The 27,399-nt window shown below is 51.4% G+C and overlaps 1 protein-coding gene across 1 annotated transcript in view; it reads right to left on the bottom strand.

Moving 5' to 3' along the window:
- Window positions 1-27,399, bottom strand: part of PITPNM3 (PITPNM family member 3) — a 108,986-nt gene that overhangs the window by 37,586 nt on the left and 44,001 nt on the right. The window contains exon 4 of the mRNA XM_030923976.1: window positions 17,170-17,217. Coding sequence (XP_030779836.1) covers window positions 17,170-17,217 — 48 coding nt within the window. The remainder of the gene's footprint in view (window positions 1-17,169; window positions 17,218-27,399) is intronic.

Raw genomic sequence — 27,399 nt, 5'->3', positions numbered from 1 at the left:
GCTGGGAGGAGCGTGGTTAAAGCCAGGGACCCTGGATCACATCTGAGTTTGCCTGAGTTCACATCTTCGCTTTTATCAGCTGTGTGACCTGTGTCTCAGTTTCTTCATCTGGAATATGGGGATAATGAAAGCAGCTACCCCATGGGGTGGTGGTGGTGAGGATAGATGAGTTCGTACGCATAAAGGGCTTAGAGCAGGGTGCGGAACACAGGAAGTGTCACATGGGTTAGCTGCTATTGTTATTCTTATCATTATCCAGGGGACATCCAGGGCACAGAGCCAGGGCCACAGCTGACAAGATGGGCTGCTGGGGACATTGCCGCCTCCACACTTGCCTTCCCTTATGCCAAGTCCCTCCCTGAGCCCTGGCAGGCTCCTCGGCCTTGCTGGGCTGGGCGCCTGTTTGCAGTGTGATTACAGGATTAAATGCTGTGATTGCCACAAATGACTATGGCAAGGCTATAAATACATTGCAGGGAAGACATGAGGGTCCTGCTGTCTCCTGGGCACGATGGCCTCTGTTAGGTGGGGGCTGGACCCTGCGCCCTCAGCCATTACAAAAGCCAAGGAGCACCTACATCTTTGATCTGTCTGGAGCCAGCTCCCTCAGGACCCATGTGACGCTCTGGGTGGATGACTGCTGCATCCTGGCCACCAACGATGTTGAGGCCATGCCTGGTTCCGTGGGGATGGGAGCCACGGGCCAGAGACTGGGCAGGATTGTCCTCAGTATCCCTCACTCCTCCCTAGCAGGAGAGAAGAGTCTCGCCTCCTACGCTGTTTGACGACAGAGCCTTGCTTCCTTTCCATGCACAAAAGCCAGGAATGCTTTGCTCTGGGAGATGGAGGAAGGGAGATCTAGCCTGCCAGATTCAGATTCTGGCCCCTTGAGAGGTGACTGGCAGGACCAGAGCTTCCCCACAGAAAGGCACATCCGCCGTCTTCGTCTTAGCAGAGGCCCCTGTAGACAAGCAGGGGCAGCCGTAGGCCACCTTCCCTGTACCTTCCCCACAGGTCTCTGCTCTTCTAAAAGCCAGACATTCCTACCATGATGATTGAGGCCATTGGCTCTGACTCACCCATAAGACATAACTCTTTCACTCGTCCTTGCCTTTGCTCATGCGAGCCCTCTGCCTGCAAACCCTTCCTCCCTTTGCAGACTGGCAAACTTCTGCTTGTCCTGCAAAACCCTGCTCAATTGCTGTCACCTCCAGAAAGCCATCTTTGATCTATCTAGGCAAAGATGGTTATCCCACAGTAGGCGGCGCTGGTGCTGGTGTACTTGTCTATCTCCCCATCAGACTGTAGGCCCTTTGAGAATAGAGTTTAGCAGCTTTCAGGGCCGAGGATGGCATTTTTGTGAAAGCCTTTTGGAAGATCCCAGGATGCACACAGCCTGTGAGACATCTCTGTGCCATTAAACCCTCAGGAGAAATCAGGTTCAGGGAAGCATCATCCACTGAGAAGCACATTTCGTGAAAGCACTCATGGGAACTGGTATGTAGGAACCTCTAGGGATTCTAGAAGAGTCTGGTCTGGGCTCTATAATTCCACCCCCAGAGGCTTCCTCAGGGACTCTGGTGATAAAAGCAGCTGGCAGGGGGTCCTAAGGGGTGGAGAGCCACATACAGGGGACCCCAGGACCTCATCATTAGGCTGCCTGTTTCTTCCCACTTCCTGTTAATTTCTGTTTGCACGTCCCTATTCAGGCTGGGTCCCTGCAGTGCCCACGTTTGGGGTGGGTGAGCCCACAGCTGTTTTTGTGACAGCGTTTTTTGACAGGCTTTGAGACAGGCCAGCTACCACAGTGCCAGCTCCTAGTACCCTGCTAGCCCCACATCAGGAGAGGTGGTCCACCCAGCTCACCATGGCTGCTCTTGACGCCTGAAGAATGGAGCCTATTTTTCTTAATCACAGCCTTGGTGAGGTACCAATTGCGATCATCCCCTCTAATTGCCAATGAGCCACACTGCTCTTGAGACGAAAGCCAAGGTCATCACCCACACACTCAGCACCCCACGCAAAGCATCACCCCAGCTCGGCTGCAGAGCGTGGCTGTCTCCCTCTCTCTTGCTACCAACCTCTGGGGTCCACAGGGGTGGATGCTGAGGGGCCCCCTGGCTAAAGCCAAACAGTCTCCTCCTCCATCCTTGGCAGTCACTCCTACCCTCCCGTCAGCCACCCCTGGAGTCAACCGAGCAGAGCTGGGCCCACCTCGAGATCATGTGGCACATGCTGAGAAGTAGCTACAAACGTATCTAATCCTCTATGAGCTAGTGGAAGCTCATGCATGGGTAGAAACACAATTTTTTTTTTTTTTTTTTTTTTTTTTTTTTTTTTGCATAAACCAGCCCAGGTCACCAGGCCAGGGCTCTTCCTCGTCCTGAAGGAGGGGAGTAAAAAAGGGATGGTCTCTTTGTTCTTACTAATGCCTTCACGCCTCAGCCCTGCCTCCTCAGGGGCACTCTTGGGAGTGAAACAGTGAGGAGAGGCTACTATGAGGGGCAGGAACTGCTCAGACTGTTAGTCCCTTTCAGTCGAGCTCCTCCCCCATTTAAAAAGACACGCTAGCCAGGCACAGTGGCTCACGCCTGTAATCCCAGCACTTTGGGAGGCCAAGGTGCCGAGGTGCATGGATCACGAGGTCAGGAGATCGAGACTAACCTGACTAACACAATAAAACCCCCTCACTGGTAAAAACACAAAAAGTTAGCCGGACATGGTGGCAGGCGCCTGTAGTCCCAGCTATTCGGGAGGCTGAGGCAGGAGAATGGTGTGAACCTGAGAGGCGAAGGTTGCAGTGAGCCGAGATCGTGCTACTGCACTCCAGCCTGGGTGACAGAGCGAGACTCTGTCTCAAAAAATAATAATAATAATAATAAATAATAAATAAAAAGACATATTACTTGCTGGGTGCTGTGGCTCATATCTGTAGTCCCAGTACTTTTTGGGGGACCAAGGTGGGCGGATCACGAGGTCAAGAGTTCGAGACCAGCCTGGCCAACATGGTGAAACCCCATCTCTACTAAAAACACAAAAATTAGCTGGGCATGGTGGCGCACACCTGTAATCCCAGCTACTCGGGAGGCTGAGGCAGGAGAATCGCTTGAACCTGGGAGGCAGAGGTTGCAGTGAGCCGAGATCACGCCACCGCACTCCAGCCTGGCGACAGAGCGAGACTCCATCTCAAAAAAATAAAATAAAAAATAAAAAAAGACATGTTATGCTCTGAGGATGCCCTGTCAAGTCCACCCTGGCCCTGCTTGGAAGTCAAAGGCTTTGCTATTTTGCTGCCATGTGGGATTCATCCATATAGCTAGGTGACATCTGGGAAGAACTATAGCCTCATATTCAGTAGCATCTCCGGGGCTCAACCCACAGCCCCAACTCCCCAGGTGAGCCCACATGACACACACAGGCGGAGAGAAGGACACACACAGACTTACAGGGAAGATAGGACACGGATAGAGTCCTTGGATGGGAAACTAACCCTCTACTCAGAGGGTGACCTCAGACACGCTCTGCAAACCACCGCAAAAGGAGGGGTTTGCCTACATTCCCTGGTAAGAGTCAGGCAGTCTGAGATTCTATGAGTCCAAGCGTGAGTGCCCTCTGTGAGTGCTAGCCTCCAGACCGGGCAGAATTCAGCACTAGGACCTTGAAGGGGACCCACAGTCACAAAGATGGAGCCGCTTTGAGAGGCTACTGAGAAAGGAAGAACAACCAAAAAGCTGCAGGCAGCACACTTCGCTTTGCTTTTCAAAGTGGCTGATTCCAACTAGGGAGCTCGGTGTTAATTCCTAGGTAAGTCCTGGGGCAAATTAATAAACAAATGCTTTGAGGACCCTTCGAAAAGGAAGCAGTGGGGCCGGGCGCGGTGGCTCACCCCTGTAATCCCAGCACCGAGGGAGGCTGAGGCGGGTGGATCACTTGAGGTCAGGAGTTCGAGACCAGCCTGGCCAACATGGTGAAACCCCGTCTCTACTAAAAATACAAAAAGTAGCCGGGCGTGGTGGTGGGCACCTGTAATCCTAGCTATCTGGGAGGTTGAGGCAGGAGAATCACTTAAACCTGGGAGGCGGGGGTTGCAGTGAGCCCAGATCACGCCACTGCACTCCAGCCTGGGAGACAGAGTGAGATTCTGTCTCAAAAAAAAGGGGGGGGGAGGGGAAGTGGGGGGAGGAGAGGGGAGCAGTGGCTCCCACAGCACTGATAGGTTCGCCTGGAACCAGCTCGCTAACCCTGCATCATAGCATGTGGCATAGATAGGGTCGCTGGACCAGCAGCTCAAGGGAATGCCAAGGGCTTAGGGGCATCTGGGGAGGGGAACACACTGGCAGAATAACAAACTGTCTAAGGAACCCATAGCTCTGACCACAGGAGCTCAAGGAATGTGGGCTCATGAATGGGAACCTGCGGCCACACAGAAGGTGTGGGGACCAACAGCCAGTAACTGATGTGAATGGAGCAGCACGAAGCTGGGGAAATGATGGGCCTTCTTCTGAAGGTTTTTAAACTTTTTTAAAAACCGGGGAAAATTTTAGCCAATGAAAGTTTCCCTAGGAGCCCAATTTGCAAAGATAAAAGTGGACTGGCTCTGGCTGAAGCAGGTTGGGGGACCCAGAGCCCACCTTCCTCACTCCAGCACATCCCTGTCCCTAGGCAGTTCCTGAGGGCTCCAAGAGAGTGAAACTTAAAAGCCACTGAGTTTGTTCAGCAGCCAGACTGCAGGCCACCCTCCTCTGCAGGTTCCCAGCCCCTAGCTTTGCAGAAAGGAAAAACGACAATCTAAATAAATAATGGTGGGGGAGGCGGGGGAAGGAGCTTGGGGCCTCGTATTAGAAGAAAACACACCAAAATGTTTACAGTGGTTTCCTCTAGATGCTGGGACAATGAATTTTATATGTGTATATATATATATATATATATATATATATATATATGTTTTTTTTTTAAACTTTATACTTTCATCTATTTTCCAATTTTTCTCTAAGGAGTCCATATTTCTTTTAGTTTAAAACTATTTGTGAATGTTTATTGGATAGATAATACAAGTATGTGTCATGTTTATGCGAGGAACTTTTTTTTTTTTTTTTTGAGACGGAGTCTCACTCTGTCGCCAGGCTGGAATGCAGTGGTGCTCTCAGCTCACTGCAACCTCCGCCTCCCGGGTTCCAGCAATTCTCCTGCCTCAGCCTCCTGAGTAGCTGGGATTACAGGCATGCGCCACCACGTCCAGCTAATTTTTGTATTTTTAGTAAAGACGGGGTTTCACAATGTTGGCCAGGATGGTCTTGAGCTCTTGACCTCATGATCTGCCCGCCTTGGCCTCCCAAAGTGCTGGGATTACAGACATGAGCCACTGCGCCCGGCCTATGTGAGGAACATTTTAAAACCAGCCACAACCTCCTATTTTAGTCAATATAAACACTACAAAGAAAAAGGTGTGACATGTCCTCCCCTCTGAGAGCTGACAGGCTAATGAGGGAGTATAAAAGGACAAGAAATACTTGTGGAAGGAAAGAATAAATGTGGAACATGATGAGTGAATTAAGATCGTGTGTTTGGGCCGGGCATGGTGGCTCAAGCCTGTAATCCCAGCACTTTGGGAGGCCGAGATGGGCGGATCACGAGGTCAGGAGATGGAGACCATCCTGGCTAACCCGGTGAAACCCCGTCTCTACTAAAAATACAAAAAACTAGCCGGGCGAGGTGGCGGGCGCCTGTAGTCCCAGCTACTCGGGAGGCTGAGGCAGGAGAATGGCGTGAACCCAGGAGGCGGAGCTTGCAGTGAGCTGAGATCCAGCCACTGCACTCCAGCCCGGGCGACAGAGCAACACTCCGTCTCAAAAAAAAAAAAAAAAAAAAAAAAAAGATCGTGTGTTTGGGTTAAAAACGAACTCAAGGCTAGGCATGGTGGCTCACACCTGTAATCACAGCACTTTGGAGGCCAAGGCGGGTGGATCAGTTGAGGTCAGCAGTTCGAGACCAGCCTGGCCAACATGATGAAACCCCATCTCTACTAAAAATACAAAGAGTAGTCAGGCATGGTGGCAGGTGCCTGTAATCTCAGCTACTTGGGAAGCTGAGGCAGGACGATCACTTGAACCCAGCAGGTGGAGGTTGCAGTAAGCAGAGATCCCACTATTGCACTCCAGCCTGGGCAACAAGAGCAAAACCCCAACTCGAAAAAATAAAATAATAAAATAAAATAAAAATAAAGCCTTCCAAGGACTTAAAAAAAAAAAAAAAAAAAGAACTCGATACCACCTGCCTATTCCTACCCTATTGGTTATTGCCCAAACTTGTGTCAGGGCTGACAACACCAAGACCAGTCAGACACAGCACCTGCCTTCAAATAGCTCTCAAGCCCCTGGGATCACATGACCAAGAGTAGGTCATGTGACCAAGGTCAGGTCATATGACAAAGACCTAGGTCATGTGCTTCAGATCAGTCACATGACCAAAAGCTACAAACAGCCTGAGTCAGGGTACTGGGGCTGCCACCGTTACTTCTCAACCTCTAAGGCTGCACAAACCAGAGATCTCAGTTCAAAATGAGAGGGGGACATCCCTGCCCTGCCCCTGCAGCTCAGGCTCTGCCCAGGGCATGTCTGATGGGCAGGAAAGCTATAGAAAGGTGCTCAGGAGGTTGAGAGACCCAGCCTGGAGAAGAGCAGGCTCAGAGGGATACAGCGGCTACCTGCAAATCTATGCTGAGCATGTGTAGGTCAAGGGAGCAGAGGGCAGAGCCAGGATGAATAAGGGTTGAGGTGGTTTCTGGAGAGTCATTCCAAGTTTTAGCACAACCTAGGAAATGTTTACAACAGTTCAAGAGTGACCTGTGCTGACCTGCACACAGGCTGTTCTTGACTGAGGTTAGACAAGCAAGTTATATAAGTGGCCACGTAGCAGGGTGCTGGGGAGGGAAGTTTCATCCAGTGTGATGGGGAGCTGGAGGCTGAGGTCTCTCCGTGACTCCTTAACCCTTTCAGGGTCAGAATCTAATCACGTCCGCCTGGATTCATCTGACTAACCAGGCTAAGGTGATGTGTTCAAACCTTCACTGGCCCAGTGAGCCTTTCAGAGACACTACCCCAGACCAGGGCCTGGCCCTTGCGAGGGCCTATGCCCCAAACCCTGCCCCTTGAGAACATGTTGTTAGATACCCCAAGTGAACACGGGGTTAGTTCAGAGGATCAGTTCTCATGGGGAATCCCCGTTCAGATCAGAGGTGCCACCCTGAATCGGGCCCAGTGAAATTTCCAGGTATACGACCATGAGAAAACTCTGCTACCACGACACAGGGATGCTAGAGGGACATGACATCCCAAACCCTGGTATTCCCCTACAGACTCCTCTGCAACAAACACAGCCCTCCTAAGATTGGTCCTGAGTTTCTAGTCCTCACCCGGTGTCTCAGGCAATCTTCACATTCATCCCGTGAGGTCAGGAGTACTCTCCCCATTTTAAAGATGAGAAAACCAAGGATTGGAAAGGTGAAGTGATTCCTCTCAGGATGTAAGTGGAGGGCTGGGGACTTGAACCCAGGTCACCAGGTCAGGGCTCTTCATCGTCCTGAAGGAGGGGAGTAAGAAAGGGATGGTCTCTTTGCTCTTACTAATGCCTTCACGCCACAGCCCTGCCTCCTCAGGGAGACTCTTGGCAGGGAAGAAAGAGTGGGGAGAGGTTACTCTAGGGAGCAGGGACTTCTTAGGTTGTTAGGCCTGACGCCCTAATGATCCCCTGTCAAGGCCACCCTGGCCCTGCCAGGAACAGCACAAAGGAATGCAGTGGCACGCTCCAGCCCACGCGCACCTGCAGTAACCCCCGCCGAGTGTGTGCAGCATCCAGCACAGGGCCTGGGAATCGCTCTTACACATAGGAAAAAGGTGCTCAACCTTAGAACCCTAAACTAGAGGAAGGCTCATTGAAATTACCCTAAGACAACTTTTTTTCCCCCCACCTGTCGGATTGGCAGTTGTGACACCCTGTGGGCCAGGGTGTGGAAAAACATCTCTTCATTCATTGCTGGTGAGAGTAAAACAGCCTCCGTGAAGGGCCATCCGGCAACGTCATTCAAAATGCAAAATGCCTTTGACCCAGCAATTCCAAGCCCACGTGCAAAAGGACATATGTACAATGCTAACCATTTGCCACAGTGCTTTTACTATAGCAAAAGACAGGAAGCACCTATACGTCCACCAGTAGGGGACAGATTAAATAAATTGTACCACAGTGAAATCGCACACGCCCATTGCAAAAAACAACTCACCTCTAAGTGTACCGAGCTAAGGAGACAATCTTGATCTAGTATCAACATCTGAGAAAAGCAAGGTGCACGATGCAAGGAACTGTGTGCTCCCTTCTGTGTGAGGATATAGATATAAAAATATATATAAATGCATATTTATGGAGAGACTCACATATGCAGAGATTATCTCTGAAATGGAATCTAAGAAATCGGTTATAATCTTTTCTTCTAGGGAGAACTGTGTGCGCTGGAAGACAGGAGAGGGAGACATTTTCTACCGTGTACATGTGCTACCTACTCAAAAGATAGATTAAAAATAAGAAATTTTTTAAAGTGCATGTAGCAGGGTGGGGTTTTTTTACATACCAATTTATATTTTCTCCCAGCTCTGGCTCCTTTGCCTCTGGGAAGGTTTGTGGCAGAGCTTCCTGGCTTTTGTTCCCAAAAGCTCTTTTGTTCCCAAGAGGAAAGGATTTGAGGAGACAGAAAGCTTCAGGGTGAAAAGAGATCCTCACGCCCTGGCCCTGAGTGGAGGAGAGAGTCCTCTGTAGGGGTCCTTTGGCAACTCCAGGAAGAAGGAGAACCACATAAGAAGACCTGGCCATCCCGTGCTCTAGGGAGCCTGAACCCTAGGCCAGGAGCTGCAAGCCCAGGACAGAAGGGATCATCCCTAGGCTGGGTTCCGGGGTCCCCGTCCTCACTGTTGTGGATGGAGGACTCCTTGCACGTGTGTGCATGCTGCAGGCACCCTTCCCCAACCAGAGTGCTGGGAAGACCCCTGGAGTTTTGGGGCAATGGCAGGAGAAGGAAGAAAGAGAAGCCGCTGGACACACAGAGGAGGAAGAGTCCTTCACCAGCACAGCTGCGTGGGAATGCACAGTCCAAATCAAAGTGGCTTACAGAAAAACAAAAGAAAGGGTGATGCTTCCACGTGGAAGTAAGTAGACTGTGCGGTGAGGTCTCCCTTTGCCCCTCCAGAGCCACAGTGCCCCATCTCTGCCCGACTCAGCCCGAGGCCAAGGCCCCCTTGCTACTAGTTGGGTGTAGCCAATGGAAAGCACCAGTAGGAGAACTGGGACAAGGGAGCCCCCTCCATGCCGGGTCATCGGGTCATCGTAAGGTTATCTCTGCTGGAGGCTGCTGCTCATGCAGGAGCCTCTCTGGGCTCTTCTCCTTCAGGGGTGGGAACAGCCCCAGGGTACTGCTGATGTCTTCTTGGTTTCCTTGAAGCCTCACTCACCTGTGAATAAAGTCTCTCTGCTAAGCCCTCCTCCACCTGTGGTTTGTGTGAGCCTTCTGTTTCCTGCTAGAGCCCTGACTGCATCACGGGCTGGATCCTAAGTGCTCTATGCAAATCCCATCACCTCCTCCCACACCACCCCTCTCCAGGCTTCCCATATCCTGACCAAGCCCCTGCCTTCTGCTCCGCTCTCCCACACTCACCCCTCCTTCTCTGAACTCAGCCAGTTTTCGCACATCCCCTTTCCCTCTCACTGCAGGTCCCTGCAAATGTTCCCCGGGCCTGGGCTCTTCTCTACACTGCCCCGTGCCCAGATACTTCCCACAGGAAAATCAGTGTTCCTTCCTTCCGGAGGACTTCCACTCTTCCTGTCCTCTCCGCAAAAGCACCGCGGTCCTCTCTTTCCTGGGGTTAATCCTCATGCTTTTCATTTTATGACTATTTGATTATTATCTTCCCCTCCTCCACCTCCCAGATGATGAGCTCCTTAAGGGCTGGGACTGGGTTTGATTTTGCTTTATTTTATCCCCAAAGACTATCACGATGCTGGCATACAAAGGTGCTCATTAAATATTTTTTAAACAAACGGGTGAATGAACTAATCATTTGTTCCCATTTTGCAACCTTGTAAGTGTCGGAAGCTGCACGTGCCCCAGCAAAACCCAGATGCTACGTAGATGGACTTGCATATACGCACAGAGACGCACACTCATCCTCATGAAAGTGATGCACCAATGCACTGGCATAGAGGCTAATGCACATCCTCATGAAAGTGAATGCACCAATGCACTGGCACACAGGCTAATGCACATCCTCATGAAAGTGAATGCACCAATGCATTGGCAGAGGCTAATGCACACATACAAGTGCAAGGGCATACACACACACACACAATGAGAAGGAACCATGCCAAGCAGAGACATACACACACATGCACGAAAAGTGCTCCCAAGGCGGACGTCTGCCACCCTGAGCTCATTAAAGCTGGCTAAATATAGCCTGTCTGCAGCTGTGCTCAGCAAGCTGCCCACACAGGCCAGGAAAAGACACCGGTTACCAGGCAGAGGAGTGGAGAGGCCAGTCGTGGGCAAGGGGCTTCACGCATCCTTGTCTGTGGTGGGGGGTCTTCCTGGGGAGGCCAGGGGCTGAGGGTATCTGGGAAGGGAAGCCCTTTGGTGGCTGGTCAGGGTATTCAGAGCTGTTCCTCTGGTCACTGACCCTAGGCAGCAGGGTGTGACGTCAAACCACATGCCCACGATGGGGAGAGGTGAGCTGAGCCATCTACATCTCTCTGTGTCTGAGCTGATGACCCAAGCTCAGTCCAGGACCAGGGGCTGGAGTTAGGACCCAGCTGGGGATACACTGGGGCTCAGCTGGTGGCTAGGAGAGAGGCTTAGCAGAGGATGAAGATAAAGGGTCAGACTGGGGCTAGGGTTGGGACTCAGTGACCATTGCCAGTTCCTTTTCTGGGGATGAGAGGAAGGTTGGGACTCGGTGACCATTGCCAGGTCTTTTTCTGGTGACGAGAGGAAGGTTGGGACTTGGTGACCATTGCCAGGTCCTTTTCTGTGGATGAGAGGAAGGTTGGGACTCGGTGACCATTGTCAGGTCTTTTTCTGTGGATAAGAGGAAGGTTGGGACTCGGTGACCATTGCCACTTCCTTTTCTGCGGATGAGAGGAAGGTTGGGACTCGGTGACCATTGCCAGGTCTTTCTCTGGGGACGAGAGGAAGGTTGGGACTCGGTGACCATTGCCAGGTCTTTTTCTGGCGACGAGAGGAAGTTCACAGCTCCACAGAGCATCTGCTCTCATGTGTGGACGTGGCTGTGGCAAGACCCTCCCTGCACGTGGGACAGCTGCCTGCTGTCCCCACCCCTGCAGCCAACACCAGGCACTGGCCCTGGAAAAGCCATGAGGCGACAGCATGGCTTTGGGTCCCATGTGTCAGGTGACTGTTGTCATCCACACAGGCCAGGTCCAACTTCAAGGGCCACAATGGACGGGTCTTCCTGCTGTAGAATCTGCCCCCCAACCCATCCTGCGTGGGGGTGAGACAGAGGGAGCCTCCTCTCCACTCGCACTTTTCCCACCCTGTGCACTGCAGAGCCCTGCACCTCGTGGAGCTGCTGAGACTGGAAGGGAGAGGCATGGAGAGGGTGAGGCAGCTGCAGGTCTCCTGGGAGAATGTCATGCCTCCTCCCACCAGACGTTCCTGGATGGGGGTGTGGACAGAGGAAGGGGAGTTACTGCCCCTTTGAGACAACAGCCCTACCCTCTGCCTCTTCTATGGTGGTGGCATATTGCAGCAGGAGGGGTGGGCTGGGCTTGCTGGATTCAGCATGAGCGACCCCGGCTGCCATGAATGGGGCCACAAGGGCAGAGGCCAACAGTAAAGGATACAGAGGGACCCTGGTCCTTCCCACCATTTGCTGCAGAGGAACTGCCTCTGTCTCCTCTACAGAGATGGATGGGATGCTCAGGCTTCCCAATTAGCACACAAGAAAACTGTGCTTAGAGAGTCCATGCTCCTCCCAGAGTCGGGGTGGAAGAGAAGGGGGAGAGCTGACAGGAAGGGGAGAAAATGGGCAGGTAAGGTCGTATGGGGGCAAGATTCACGCTTCATCGGAGAGGAGCCACGGGAGGGGAAGCAGGGGCTGTGAGGACCAGGCTTTCCTCCTCCAAAGGTCTCTCTGACACTCTGAAGGGAGGACCAGAGTGGGTGAGATGGGAAGCAGGGAGGCAGGGAGGTAAGGAGGCAGGGAGGTCAGTGCACAAGAGGATGCAATGGTCCAGGAGAGAGAAGACAGGGCCTCAACTAGAGAAGGGATGGGGACAGAGCGGAGTGGGTGGGTCTCATAGCACTGCTGGCGGTTGAATGACACTAGGAGAGGCTGATTTGACAGTGGATGGTGACAGAGAGAGAGAAGTCTAGGTTTCTGGCTTGGATTCATGGAGGATGGTGCCATTCACACTGGATGGAAGCACAGAAGGAGGGAGGTTCGATGCAAACACATAAGATCTCTGAGTCCCTACAGCCAGCACCATGGCAGGTGTGGTGGAAGCACTCTGGAAATGGTCACTGTGCTAACTAATGGAGCAGCACGAACAAGGCGGAAACAGAAAGAGGCACAGAGAGAGGAAGCCAGGGGACAGAGAAGCGGCAACAGAAGATGCTGAGAACGTCAGACCCAGGAGGGACTCCATGTACAGACAGACAGGCCCCAGGCAGGAGCTGAGACTGCACAGCAACTCGGCAGAAGGTCACTCAGGTCTCCTCCCCCAAGTCCAAGGCCCTCTCTCTTCTCTGCGCCCCCACTGAGCCCCCACACACAATGGTTCCCTTGGCTTCCTCTAGTTTGGTTTCAAATAGCAGGCTAGCGCCAGTGACAGCAGGCTGCCAGGCCGCCTGTCAACTGCACAATGAAGGCTGGGGCTGCCTGGCAGCCACAAAGGAGAAAGTGTCCAGGACATCCCTCCCTGCATAGCCACTGCAGACAAGCCCTTGCAACCTTATACCTGCGCATGCCCTGAGAGGCCCATGGCGGCCTCCCTCCCCACGCTCGCAACCCAAGAGGCCCCATGCTCTCTGACCAGCTCATGTCCTCCCCTCTGGGGACTCCAACGCTTGTGGAAACACTGCTGTGACAATGGCGACTGAGGCAGCAGAGCGCCAGCAAGACTGAGCCCCACTTGATAAGATTCATCATCACATGGGCACCAGGTGTTCCAGCTTCCAAGGCACATCCCTCCAGTAACAAGTGAGAACTATCGGTACTTTCTATCCACCCTGCGCGGATCCTAGTATCTCACAGATACCATCTCTGGTGCCCTCAGCAACTCTAAGAAGTAGATGGTATGGCCATCTTTTCTTTTTCTTTTCTTTATTCATTTTTATTTTATTTTATTTTGTTTTTGAGACGGAGTCTCACTCTGTTGCCAGGCTGGAGTGCAGTGGCACAATCTTGGCTCACTGCAACTTCCACCTCCTGGGTTCAAGCAATTCTCCTGCCTCGGCCTCCCAAGTAGCTGGGATTATAGGCACACGCTGCCATGCCCGGGTAATTTTTTGTATTTTAGTAGAGATTGGGCTTCACCATGTTGCCCAGGCTGGTCTCGAACTCCTGAGCTCAGGCAATCTGCCCGCCTTGGTCTCCCAAAGTGTTGGGATTACAGACATGGGCCACTGTACCCAGCATGACAGTATGTTCATCTTTCCACAACTGAGTAAACTGAGGCTCAGAGACATCAAGTAACTTGTCCAAAATGTCACAGCTACTAAACGAGAGAAGCTGAGCGTCAAACCCAGGCCTTACCACCTTGCAACCCCAGACACCATCACACCAGTCCCAGGATGTTCTGACTCCTGGTACCAGGGCAACTTTAACCACCTCGCAATTTGTTTTTAGTGAGTTTTCAAAAACCCAGTGGAACTATTAAATAAGATAATTTGCATGCAAGTATGTTTTATGTGGAAAAGCACCATTATAAATGCAAGCCATTGCGATTCTTCTTTTTTTTAATTCAGGTCACAGATTTTTCTTCTGCCAATTTTGCATTAAAAATAAACAAACACATTACCATCGATCATCACCATCATTTCATAAAAGAAAAAGCATTTTAATGCCAAAACTAGGCAGGACGTAATTGTAGAATTCTGTGAAAAGGAGTCCTCTCAATTGAATACGCTGAACGCGATGGAAAAACACAGCACAGTATTATTGTTTTTCTCACTGCTGAAAATCTTAGGCTCATTTAGGCATCCCCAACCTAGACGACCTCCAAGGTATCATTTCAGCTCCAGAATGCATCTGCACATACGCTGTCATTCTCTGCTAAATAAGAACACTTTTTTTTTTTTTTTTTTGAGATGGAGTGTTGCTCTGTCACCCAGGCTGGAATTCAATGGCACGATCTTGACTCACTGCAACCTCCGCCTCCCGGGTTCAAGCGATTCTCCTGCCTCAGCCTCCCCAGTAGCTGGGATTTCGGGCATGCACCATCACACCTGGCTAACTTTTGTATTTTTAGTAGAGATGGGGTTTCACTATATTGGCCAGGCTGGTCTCGATCTCCCGACCTCAGGTGATCCACCCACCTCAGCCTCCCAAAGTGCTGGGATTACAGGTGTGAGCCACCGCGCCCGGCCCGAGAAGAACATTCTGAAGGAGCAGAATTTGATGACAGCCTTCAGCAACAGAATTCTAACTATTTAAACACACATTTTTCTTCAGTCAGGTCCAGAGGTCACTAAACATCTCGTCAATGCAATTGTGTCTGTGGAAAACAGAGCTGTGGTTTGGCATCCCGGAGATAAGCCCCACCTCGGGGCGGCTGCTTTTGCTTCGGGGCTGCCGCTGTCTCCTCCGGCCAAGTGCTCGGAACGGGAGATGATGGATTCTTTTCCTCCCCTGCATTCCTGGGGAACGTGGTGACACCACTGTGTTCATCGTGCTTGTTATTTTATGATGTTTTGGCATCTCAGGGGCCTTGCTGGCCAGGAAGAGGCTGCCCCTCCCAGGGCTGGCTAATTCCTAGAGGTAATAACCACTCCCTTTGAGGGCGCCTTTCATAGGCAAACGGACCAGTCCCAAACCCGTATCCCCAACCACCTTCTCTGTGTAATTCTCACCCGCCAAACCAATACTTCCCCGGCCCTAAATCAACCCAGGGCCAGCTACCAGACAACGGGACACCAGCCCTAGAGCCCAAGCCCAGAGCCCACGACATGCAAATCAGCCAGCCCTAGGTAGTTCTCCTGCTCTGCCCTGTCTTTCCAGCAGAAAACCCAACAAGGGCTCTGGGCCTTGCAACTTTGGGAGGCCCAGTCCACTCTGCCCACCACCTCTCCGGGCTCAGGCCTGCAGCCACTCTGCAAGCTCTTCCATACCTCAGCTGCTGTTCTGAGGTGGAGGCGCCTATGACATCAGCCTTTCTACGGCCTGGAACCCAGCCTTCAGTGGGCTTCCTGGTCCTTCTGTCTCCTGACCAAACCCAGTGCTTCCCCCACGGCCTTGCGCGGCGTGGCTTGGCCCCATCTCTCAAAACCTGTGCTGAATATCATCTTTTTCACCTCTATACATTAAAGACCCGCAGGTACATTTTAACACAGTCCCCTTGTGCTAAGCTCAGTTTCTTGCACCCCTACAAGGGCTCGGGAAAGAGAACTGCCATCTCTCTGCCCTGTCCTTTCCATGGCCTGATGCCCTTATGGCCTGGGCTTTGGGGTGCCCCTGACAAAGATATTCACACCTACCAGCCCCTGAAGGGCTTTGTCTATGAAATTGCCATTCATTGTTCGAAGCAGAAAAAGATTCTTCAGGTAAGGTGCAATGGCTCATGTCTGTAATCCCAGCACTTTGGGAGGCCGAGGCAGGCAGATCACCTGAGGTCAGGAGTTCAAGACCAGCCTGGCCAACATGGCGAAACCCCGTCTCTACTAAAAATACAAAAATTAACTGGCCGTGGTGGCAGGCGCCTATAATCCCAGCTACTCAAGAGGCTGAGGCGGGACAATCGCTCGAACCTGGGAGGCAGAGGTTGTGGTGAGCCGAGATCATGCCACTGCACTCCAGCCTAGGCAACAGAGCAAGACTCTGTCTCAAAAACAATAAGAGAAAGTTTCTCTGGCAGGGGATGCCTGTGTACCCACTCAAGGCTGGGTTCCAGGCCATAGGAAGGCTGGTGTCATAGGCGCCTCCACCTCAGGACAGCAACTGAAAGATGGAAGAGTTTGCAGAGCAGCTGCAGGCCTGAGCCCGAGGAAGTGGTGGGCAGAGTGGACTGAGCCCCCCCCCCCAAAGCTGCAACTATAGATCAAAGGAGCAGGAGGGAGAAGTCAGGAAAGTTCTGAGTCCAATGCCACCCCAAACACACGTGGACTCCTCTCCTGACCCAGCCGCATGTGGAAGTCAATACTGCCAACGGCAAAGACATTTGGCTCAGACATTGGCCACTGAGTCCTCCCAGAATGTCCAAGGAAGACGTCCTGAGGTCACTATGTCAGCAAATGGCCACATCTCGACCAAGTCTTTCCTGGGTCCAATGCTGCGCTCCTCTCTCTGGGAAAACACAGGGGGAAGGAAACCTGGAGACGCCTGTATAACACAGAGGACAGGGACTCAGCCACAGAGCCACGGGCTCTGCAGAGAGGTGGCCTCTTCATGGAGCAATACTGAGGATCATCACCCCGGGCACATCCAGGAATGAGGTGTCTCTGAACCTCACTCAGTCATGTCAGTCACCATGACACCGTCCGTGGTTCCTGGAAGTTGTGTTACCCAAAGGTGATGGGCACAGGGGCCATGTTCCCCATTCCCATCCTCCTCTCTCTGTCCTCATGCCGTGATCTCATCTGCTCTGCTGAGCTCAGGCTCCCAACCCACCAGCCTCCCACCCCTCACGCTGGGCCTGTGGATTCCCCAGAGAGGGAGACATGAGCTGGCCTGAGCTGTCCAGCGATAGGAACTCAGGAACCCGAGGGGCTCAGTTCACGGGTTAGAGAGTGGCCCAAACTCATGCTGAGTGACCTCAGGCCCTCCGGTCCTGCCTGCAGGCAAGATGGCAGGGATCCTGCCACCCTACCAGGCTCTGAATGGATGAGAGGGGACCCCAGCTCAACGAGCTTGGACCCATCCAAGGGGAAGAAATGACCCCACGGGGTCAGGCTTGACTCACGCTGCTTCTCCTGGAGGATGCTGGATGTGCACGGCGCAGTCCCTTCTCCTGCAGAAAAAGAAAAGAAACGTGAGCAGATCCTTGTCACTGTTGCCAGGCACTGTGGTTCCCAGGGAGGCTGCTTGGAGCTGCCTCTGGCCCTCACTTGAGAGCTTGGGATGGGCAGAGGTATCTCCCACCACTTTATGCCCTGCTCTGCCATGTCCTGACCTAGTCCTTGGCCCTTCATGCCACACCTGATGCCATTTCTGGGGAGAGCACAGCCTGGCTCCTCTGCCTCCTCAGGCCTTTCCACCTCTGTCTTGTCCTCCAGCCCCTCCTCTCCTCCCTCCTCTACAAAGCAGCGGCTTCCCAGGAGCTGCCTGCCTCTCTATACTCACTCTCTCCTCTGAGGGTCCACACTGAACTCCAAACCCACAAACCACTGTCAGGGCTCTGCCTCTGGCCCAGGCCTCTCTCCTTAGCTCTAGATCTGCGTATCCCACTGCCCCCCAGATGTCTTCTGTGGCCACTCCCAAACACTGCACACTGCCCATGACCACAGCTTCCCTAGAAGCCTGCGGCCCCTCCCAAAATGTGTCTGCGGCTTCCTCTAGGGCCCCAGTTCTCTGAGGAAGGGTTCCAAGGCACAAAGTGAAGTCACCTCCTGGTCTCCCCAAGGGACTCGAGCATCCTTCCCCATGCCAAGCTACCTCATTTCCTCCCCTGCAGAACTGAAGGGCAACTCCAGCCTAAGAACCTACTCCATCTCCGCAGCCCACACTCCAGGGCCTGGTGGATGACTCCTCTCCTGACCCTGTGCCTGCCTCTCACATGAAACTCCTCCAGGTGTATCCATCGGAATCCATCACCCTGTTTCTGCAGCCCTCTGCCTGCCAGGGCCGCCTTCATGGCCCATGTCCCCTGAATCCTGGGGTCATGGCCCCCGGGGCCCTCTCGAAAGCAGGCAGGGGTAAACAGTGGGAAGAGCGTCCAGCTGGAATCTGGAGGCTGACACCGTGTTAGGCTCCCTCTGGCCTACTGTGTCTCATAGGGTCCAGCACTCTCCCTCTCTGGGTTCACTCCTACAAGATAGCAGGGATCCAGTGCTCGCTAAGAATCTCCAAGTCCTGAATGCCCTTGAGTGACACTGAATTATGACTGGATACCTGGATTCAAATGCCAGCTTCTTCACTTACGAACCATGCACCCTTGGGCAAGTTACACAACCTGTATATGCCTCAGTCTTCCAATCTATAAAATGGGGATAGTACTAGTACTTGCCTCGGAGGGTTACTGTGGATATTAAATGATTGATATACGTAAAGCCTGCTGGGCACGGTGGTTCATGCCTATAATCCCAACACTTTGGGAGACGGAGGTGGGCAGATCACCTGAGGTCAGGGGTTTGGGACCAGCCCGGCAACATGGTGGAACCCTGTCTCTACTAAAATACAAAAATTAGCCAGGCGTGGTGGCGCATGTCTATAATCCCGAAGCTACTTGGGAGGCTGAGGCAGGAGAATCACTTGAACTCAGGAGGTGGAGGTTGCAGTGAGCCGAAATCACGCCCCTGCACTCCAGCCTGGGTGACAGAATGAGACTCCGTTTCCAAAAAAGAAGACAAATAAAATATATATATGTGTGTGTAAAGCCTTCAGAACACAGTCAGGCACATAACAGGTGTTCAATAAGTGAGGATGATTCTGATTCTTGGTTTTTTACTTGTTTACCTCTAACAATTGATTCAAGACCTTGTCCCTTTTGTCTTCATCATGATCCCAGGTGGAGCCAGATAGAGAGAATCAGTGGTTAATGCTAGATGCCAGCTCACAGCACTCCCCAGACCCAGGAGCCGTGACGAAACCTAGGCCCAAGAAGGGCCCAGATAGAGAACAGAGACCTGGAGGCCATCATAGAGCAGTCCCCACACAGCACAACAGGATGGGCACAGACTGTTTCCCAGGTGCAAGAGCAGCACAGATGTGGACGGGAACAAGGAATGGCCCAGTGTCCGATACACAGGTCAGGGAGTGAAGGCCCGCACCATGTCTGAGCGCCAGCTAAGGCCCATCACACTTTGCTGCCCCTAAAGAAAGTCAACTTTGAGCACCCAGCAGAACTGGGGCCTAGCAGAGAAATGGAGACATGCATTCGAAAAAGCACCTTCTATGGGCCGAGCCCCATACTAGGGGCCGTGGGGGATGCAGAGATGAGGAAGTCAGGGTGAGGAAGGAGCAAGAACACCTTGCAGCATCGCTGACTGCAGCGACAGGCAAGGCCGGCAGAGACAGAGGGAGAGGGGAAGATTCATGCTGACTGAGGACCCCAAGGAAGCCCGTGCCAGAGCAGAGATTTCAGTTTTGACAGTAGAGGAAAGGGCACGGCACTCCAAGCCAGCCAGCAAGATCACGTTTATGGAATGCCAAGTTCAAGGCAAAGCGGGGGTGTGAGAGAGCACGGCCCTGGGAAGGAAGACCATTCACAGATAAGAAAACCAAGGCCTGGAGAGGTGAAGGGGCTTGCAGACTCTTCCAAATCCAAACCTCCTGCTTTTTCTATCACACTCCACCTAAAAGCAGCTGCGGAATGAGGAAGGCCCCATGCAGAAAGGAAATGCAGGGTCCCTTTTTCAAACAGAAAAAAAAAATGTTGCTAAAGGTACTAAAATATAACATTTTTCCTTTTCCCTGAGGATGCTCTAAAACCTGTTATGGTATTTTCTTTCTCTCTCTTTCTTTCTCTCTCTTTTTTTTTTTTTTTTTTTTTTTTTTTTTACGCAGTCTCGCCCTGTCACCAGGCTGCAGTGCAGTGGCGCCATCTCAGCTCACTGCAACCTCCGCCTCCTGGGTTCAAGCGATTCTCCTGTCTCAGCCTCCTGAGTAGCTGGGACAACAGGCACTCACCACCACGCCCAGCTAATTTTTGTATTTTTAGTAGAGACGGGGTTTCACTACGTTGGCCAAGATGGTCTCAGTCTCTTGACCTGGTGATCTGCCCACTCCGGCCTCCCAAAGGGCTGGGATTACAGGCGTGAGCCACCATGCCCAGCCGGTGTTATCTATTTGCTACTGTATTTCCTCATGCCCAGGGATACTTGAGGGATGAGTGCAGGCCCTCCCAGGCCCCAGGGCCCCTGCTCCTTAGCTTGGCATACCCACCAGCACCCAGGATCCCCCTCCTGCCAGCCACTGGGCCAACAAACCATGCTGTGAGTGACAGTTGGAAAGCTGAGCCAAGCATGTGCCCCTCCCACAGGCCTGCTGGCCCCATCCAGGGTAGACAAGAGTCTTGCAACCTCCACGCTGAAATGCACTAGGTGAGAGGTTTATTCCCCTCTGAATCACCCTTGGAATGCTCTATGGCACTGCCAGCCCAGGGTGGGGATAGCTGCCTCGCCCCAAGACATGGTGGAGTATGAGAACCTAACCTCAGCCCTGCCTACACCCAGGCTCTGGAATGCAGGGAGGCCAGCGGCTGTTCATGGGCAGGGGTAGGGAGAAGAAAGCTGGGTGGGGGTGGGGCTGAGAAGCCAGAGGTCAGGAGAGTAGGAGGCCAAGATTCCAGCAGGCTTCAAGGCAGCAGGAGGCAGAACCATGTGAGAACTGCCCACCAAGTGCCCCCGCACGTATGCACTGTCCCATCAGACTTCACTTACAAAACACAAACTTGGCCGGGCACGGTGGTTCACAACTGTAATCCTAGCACTTTGGTAGGCCAAGGTGGGTGGATCACCTGAGGTCAGGAGTTCGATACCAGCCTAGCCAACATGGTGAAACCCCGTCTCTACTAAAAATACAAAAATTAGCTGAGTGTGGTGGCACACGCCTGTAATCTCAGCTACTTGGGAGGCTGAGGCAGGAGAATCACTTGAACCCAGGAGGCAGAGGTAGCAGTGAGCCGAGATAGTGCCACTGCGCTCCAGCCTGGGCAACAGAGCGAGACTCTGTTTCAAACAAACAAACAAACTTGAAGATAACACTATTCAGATTTCAGAACAGCAAACCCAATACCTGCAGCCCTCTGGAGCGCTGGCCCTGAGCCCTGACTTATAACACAGATGCTTCTGGCATTTCTCGGGCATCTACTATGTGTCAGGCCCTGGAGGAGGGGAGGACTCCAGCACAGGGAGGGGCCAGGTCTGAGTCATCACCTCCACATTCTCACACCAGGCCCAGAGTTGGTACTCACAGAAACAGTTTATGAGTTCTCCAGACCATCCAGTACTTTCATTACCAGGTTGGAAATATGACTTAGCCTGGGCAGGATGTCCAGAGGTGGGGAGGTGGGCAAGCTGGGGAGGTGGGCAAGGATGAGAGTTGGGGTCGCTGGGGATGCGGAGGATGCAGCTGGGGTTGCTGGGAATGCAGAGTTCAGAGGCCGGAAGAAGCTCAAGGGCCCAGGTGAGAAGAGGCCCTGAGGTGAGCATCCTTGAAACGCCAGTGCACCGGCTTTACGTGGGTAAGAAGAGGGAAAATGTCAGCAAGGAGGTCGGGGCCAAGCTCTGGGTCTCCTCAAAGCCCGCCGTGAAGGCTGCACCTGGGCACGCAGGTGCTTTCTGGCTTGCCTAGTGCTTTCCCGCACACAAAATCGTTGAATTCCATGCCTCTGCAATAAGGCTGCTGAGCCTCAGCAAGATAAAATCACTTCCCCAACGTTGGGATCTGGTCCCTTGGACACCCCAATACTGGCAAGGGCTCTTCCCACAATTTCACCGTGCCCTCTGTTGGTGGGGGCCTTCCTAGAGCAGGGGCCTCCCAGGGCGGCTCAGGCAGCCTGGGTAGTGCTTCCTGGAGGAGGAAGGCATGGCACAGGGGAAGGCTGCCACAGTCAGGGGCTGAGGGGTGGGGAGGTGGGGAGCAGAGCAGGGGACATTTACGAGGGGCGCAGAGAGGATGCATCCAGAGGCTTGGAGACTGGCTGGTGTTTGCTTTGGGCTTCATCTCTCCTGCAGCGCAGCCTGAGCCAGGCATCCCAGGGATCCCAGGGCTGGTGAAGACACCGACAGGGTCAGGAACAAGTCTGCTGTTTGACGAGGTAAGTGTGGGTCCCGGACAGCAGGAAGCCGGCCTTGCCTACCCAGTCCAAGCCGGCTCCATCTTCCCTGGAAACCGCCAGTGAGGGAGGAGCCGGCTTGAACCTGGCTTCCTGATTTAGCAGGCTCCCAGGACGAGGGTGATTAACCAACTGTGCAGCCGGCTCAGCTGCCGCCTAAATGAGACCCCACTTAGCCTGGAGCTTTGCAGGGCTCATGGGCCCCACAGCTTTGCCTCTGCTGGAGCTTGTTTCCAGTGGAGGAGCTGCCAGAAACTCCCGCAGACAGGATGGGCCACGTGGGGAGGGCTAAGGACCGGGAAGGCCGGGGTTTTGTCACGCACCCCAAGCTCTGGGCCCCAGGAATCTTGCCTGTCCTGAACTCACACAGCCCTGGAAGGCTGAGCCACATCATCTCTTCTGAGAAGATACTCCCAAGTCCCGCGAATGGTTTCCTGAGTACTTTTATATCTCTTCTTCCAATCTCCTTCCAACAAATCGTGAGTTCCCCAAGAGCAAGAGAAGCAAAATGTGTGGCCAAGAACAGAAGCCCTTTCAGTAAACTTCTGAAACAGGAGAGCCTTCCTGTGTCAAACCGGAGAGTTGGTGGCTGCGGGGAGAGTGGTTCAGATAGATGGGGCCTTGGAGAATAAAGAACTGGGAATTCTCCTTCTGATAAACCAGAAAGTGTCAGGGACAGCCCCTGTGGAGCAGAGACAGAAGCCGCTAAATCCGCAATTTGCCCTGGGCTCTCCCCTTACTCAGCACTGGGAGCCCTGGCCAGGCTCCGGGCCAGACTGGTGACTTTGCTCATGAAGGCTGGCTGAGGAGGGAAGACCTGCACGCTCCTCCCTGCTCAGGCCACTCCCAGCATGGAGCCTCCCGTGAGCTGCAGGTTGAGACTCACGCTCATTACCCCTCACCTGGCCCAGCATAAGCCCTTACACTCATTCCCTGGCCCCTCCTGTTCTCCTCCACATCGGCTTCTGGAATAATCTTTCTAAAACGTGGCTCTTTGCTCCCCCTGCTTAAACCATTCAGTCGATCCACAGGGACACTCCCGAGAAGGCCCCCAACTCCTCAGCCTGGCATTCGAGGTCTTCATCTCCAGCTTTTCCACCCCTGCCTCTTCTCCAAGACCTTCCACCCCTTTTAACCATCCCCTCGCTCCACACCTCACCCCCAGCCCAATGCTTCGCACCCCAACCTCAGTCACGACAAACTCCCCTAAATCTCCCTGCTTCCCATACCTTTTATTCTACGTCTTTTCCATGTCTTTTATTTCATCAATATGTTATGTTGCATTGATTGATTTTCACATAATAACTTTGCATACCTGGGCTAAATTCCACTTAGTCCTTGACAGATCTTGTCATTTCACTGTTCTTTTATGCTTGGGGTTTTTATATCTCTTCCAGGACAATTTATACTAACAATCTATGAGCTGTCATTTAAGGAATGACAACCTCATAGCTTGTCCAACCTCAGTCAGGACAAATTCTCCAACTCTCCCTGCTTCCCTCACCTCCCTCTGCACCTTTGTCCCTGCAGCTCCCTCTGTCCTCATTGGTCTGTCCCAACCCCAGCAAAGCCTCCTTAGTTCCTCATGCAGCAGCTCCAGCGCTACCTCCTCTTTGAGCCCTCTGTGCCTTGTTCCCCATCTTGTTAGAGCAATTAGCTCACTGGACTGTCACTGACCCACCCCGTCTGGGAGCCAGTCAATTCTGAGTCTACTTCTGAGTCATCTGTGTGTCCCCTGAGGTGACCAGCACAGGGTCTGACACAGAGTAAGTGTCCATTCCTGTGCACTGCATGCATAAGTGAGGGAAGGAACGTATGAGTGCACAATGAGCCCCTCACCGCTTGGGGCTCAGACCGGGAGGAAAGGGACACACCCAGAAAAGCACAGCTGTCAGCAGAATGGTCCATGCTACAGACAAGAGATCAACTCAGCTGTGCTGGGCATGAGGACAGTGGTCTAGGAGAGGCTGGAGTATCAAGGAGGCTTCCCAGAGGCAGTGCCTGGGATTGTGGGAGCTAGAGATGAAGTCAGGGGAAGAGCTGGGGCAAAGGCAGGAAGCTGAGGAGCTCCACGTGAGTTCAGGGATCTCTCTGCAAGCAGCCCCCTGGCCGTTTGACTAGGATACAGTAGGGAGTAGAAGAGGAGGGGAGGGATGGCCAGGAAGCCAAGAATATCAGAATCAGAGATAACCTTGGAATTATTGGGTTCAGCAACAATTTGACAGCCCCTTTATGTCTCTCATGGTAGCTCTTCCAGGGCTGTTTGATTCCTGTAGTGATAGGAAACTTACTAACTCTGGAAATTTGTGATTGTTAGAAGGAAGGCTGGAACCACATTGTGGATGGCCTTCTGTGCCAGGCTGGGGAATCTATACTTCATACAGCAGGCAACAAAGACCTACTTGCCAATTTTGTGGCAGAATGATAGGACTGGATTTCTATTTTAGAAGCATCGTGGTAGGATTGGATAAAGATGGTAAACTGACTACATGATCTAGTCTTTTTCTCCTCCTCCAGATCCCTAGAAAATGACATCAAGCATTTTTATGTGAATTAATCTTTAGTAGCACTGTAAAATAAGAAGTGTCCTTAGCAGACCAGAAACTGTGTGGCATCCGCAAAAGTTAAAAGGCAGAGAGATCTAAGGAAGGATGCAGGACTGGTTATATAATTTTCAGGGTCCAGTATAAAACGAAAATGTGGGTCCCTTTGTTCAACCTAATTAAAAATTTCAAGATGGCAACAGTAGAGTAGAAAATCAAGTGTGTGGAGCCCTGTGTGACTGCAAAGAACAAATGCCCATAAGGCTGGCCCAGGAGAAAGAAAACCCATAACCTCAAGCCTGCAAAGAAAGGTCTGTGGCTTGGTGGGGTGCGGTGGCTCACATCTGTAATCCCAGCACTTAGGCAGGCCAAGGTGGGTGGATCATGAGGTCAGGGGTTTGAGACCAGCCTGGCCAACATCGTGAAACACTGTCTCTAATAAAAATGTAAAAAAAATTAGCTGTGGGAGGCAGGAGAATCACTTGAACCCAGGAGGCAGAGGTTGCAAGGAATTAATACACCACTGCACTCCAGCCTGGGCAACAGAGCGAGACTCCATCTCAAAAAAGAAAGATCTGTGGCCAGTGATGGAGGCAGCACAGAAGGAACAGCAGGCTCATGGGTGAAATATACAGAAGCAAAGAAACCTCTTGTGATCGATCATCTGGGCTTCCATAGTAGAGGAGCCAGGTGTCTTTGTCCTCCCCCAACCCCTGCTTACGCCAAGCAAAGCATCTGTCCCCAGGTGTGAGAAAGGATGAGTGTTTGAAGGATAGGACACCATGGAAAGCTGAAAATACCCAAGAGGAATAAAGCAGAAGCAACTGGTTCAACTCACACCAGCGACATCTTCTACCTTCCCCAATAATTCAACAACAGCAGGTTTCATTAAACATACATATACCTATCACTCAGAGATGGGCTGACAGGGAACTGCAAACACAAATTGGCATATGCACAAATATTACTAAATACTAGATAAAAACCAACAACGTGGAAGGAAGATATCCAACTCAGTGACTGAAGGGAAGAGGGAATTGGACCTGTGGAGTCCTTAAACCCACTTAGTGTCACGGTCATTAGTGGCTCTCAAATTTTAGTATGCATCAGAATCACAGGACTAGTTAAAATGTGGATTCTGAGCCCTGCTCCTAGAATTTGGCTGATTCAGTAGGTCTAGGGGTCTAGAAATGTGGCTCCCAAAGTCACATTTCTAACCAGTTGCCAAGAGATGTTAATGCTGTTGGTCCAGTGGCCACTCTTTGAGAAGCATGTATCTAGATACAAGGTCATAAACCAGAGTCAGGGGGTGAATGGTAGGAAAAAATAGCTCTCTGGAAAGCTAGAGGCAGAGAAATTGATCACGGATACCCAGGCAGTGACTGCTTCCTTCCTGCAACAAGAACGTGGCCTTGCTGACACTAAGTTTGTCTTAAGAATAAGAAGAACCTAGATTGTAAATCATTCCTTAAATAACAGCTCATAGATTGTTAGTATACATTATCCTGGAAGAGATATATAAACCCCAAGTGTAAAAGAATAGTGAGATAACAAGATTTCTCAAGGACTGAGTGGAATTTATCACAGGAATGCAAAGTTATTCAGGATGTGAAAATCAATCAATGTAACATACCATGTTGACAGACTAAAAGACAAAAACCACAAAGACAAAAACCACATAAGCATCTCAATACATGTCTGCAAAAAAAAAAAAAAAAAAAAAAAAAAAAAAAATTCCAGCAAAATCCAACACCCTTTTATGGTAAAAAATACATTAAACAAACTAGAAATAGGAGGGAACTTCATCAACTAGAGGAAGGACAACAACAAAAGATTCATAGTTAACATCATATTTAATGGTAAAAGACTGAAAACCTTCCCTCTAAGATCAGGAATAAAACAAGATGTCTGCTGTCATTACTTCTATTCAATATTATGTTGGAGACTCTAGTTAGGGAAATCAGATAAGAAAAGGAAATAAAAACTATCCAGATTGGAAAGGGAAAAGTGCAACTACCTATTCAAAGATGATGTAATCCTATGCATAGAAAATACTAAAGAATCCCCCCAAAAATAAAACTAATAAATGAGTTCAGCAAGGTTACAAGATAGAGGATCAATATACAAAACTCAATTATATTTCCATACACTTGCAATAAACGGTCTGAAAATGAAATTAAGAAAACAATTCCAGTTACATTAGCATCGAAAAGACTAAAATACTTAGGAATAAATTTAACAAAACAAGTGCAAGACTTGTACACTGAAAACTTTAAAACATCATTGAAAGAAATTAAAGAAGACTTACATAAATGTAAAGACTTCTCACGTTCATGGATTGGAACCGATATTGTTAAGATGACAATACTCCTCAAATTGATCTGCAGAGTCAACACAATCCCTATCAAAATCCCCACTGGCATTTTTGCAGAAATTGACCTAAAATTCATATGGAAGTGCAAGAAACACAGAATAGCTAAACAATCTTGCAAAAGAAGAGCAAAGCTAGTGGACCTCCACTTCCTGACTTCAAGCTTACTGCAGGTGTACAGTAATCAAGACTGTGTAGCATACTAACATATACACATGAGTGGAATAGCACTAGGAGTCCAGAAATAAACCCATATGTCTATGATCAATTAACTTTTGACAA

Source organism: Rhinopithecus roxellana, chromosome 19, assembly GCF_007565055.1.
Source record: "Rhinopithecus roxellana isolate Shanxi Qingling chromosome 19, ASM756505v1, whole genome shotgun sequence".
In the NCBI taxonomy this organism is placed as follows: domain Eukaryota; kingdom Metazoa; phylum Chordata; class Mammalia; order Primates; family Cercopithecidae; genus Rhinopithecus; species Rhinopithecus roxellana.
This window is presented reverse-complemented; position numbering and strand designations above follow the sequence as displayed.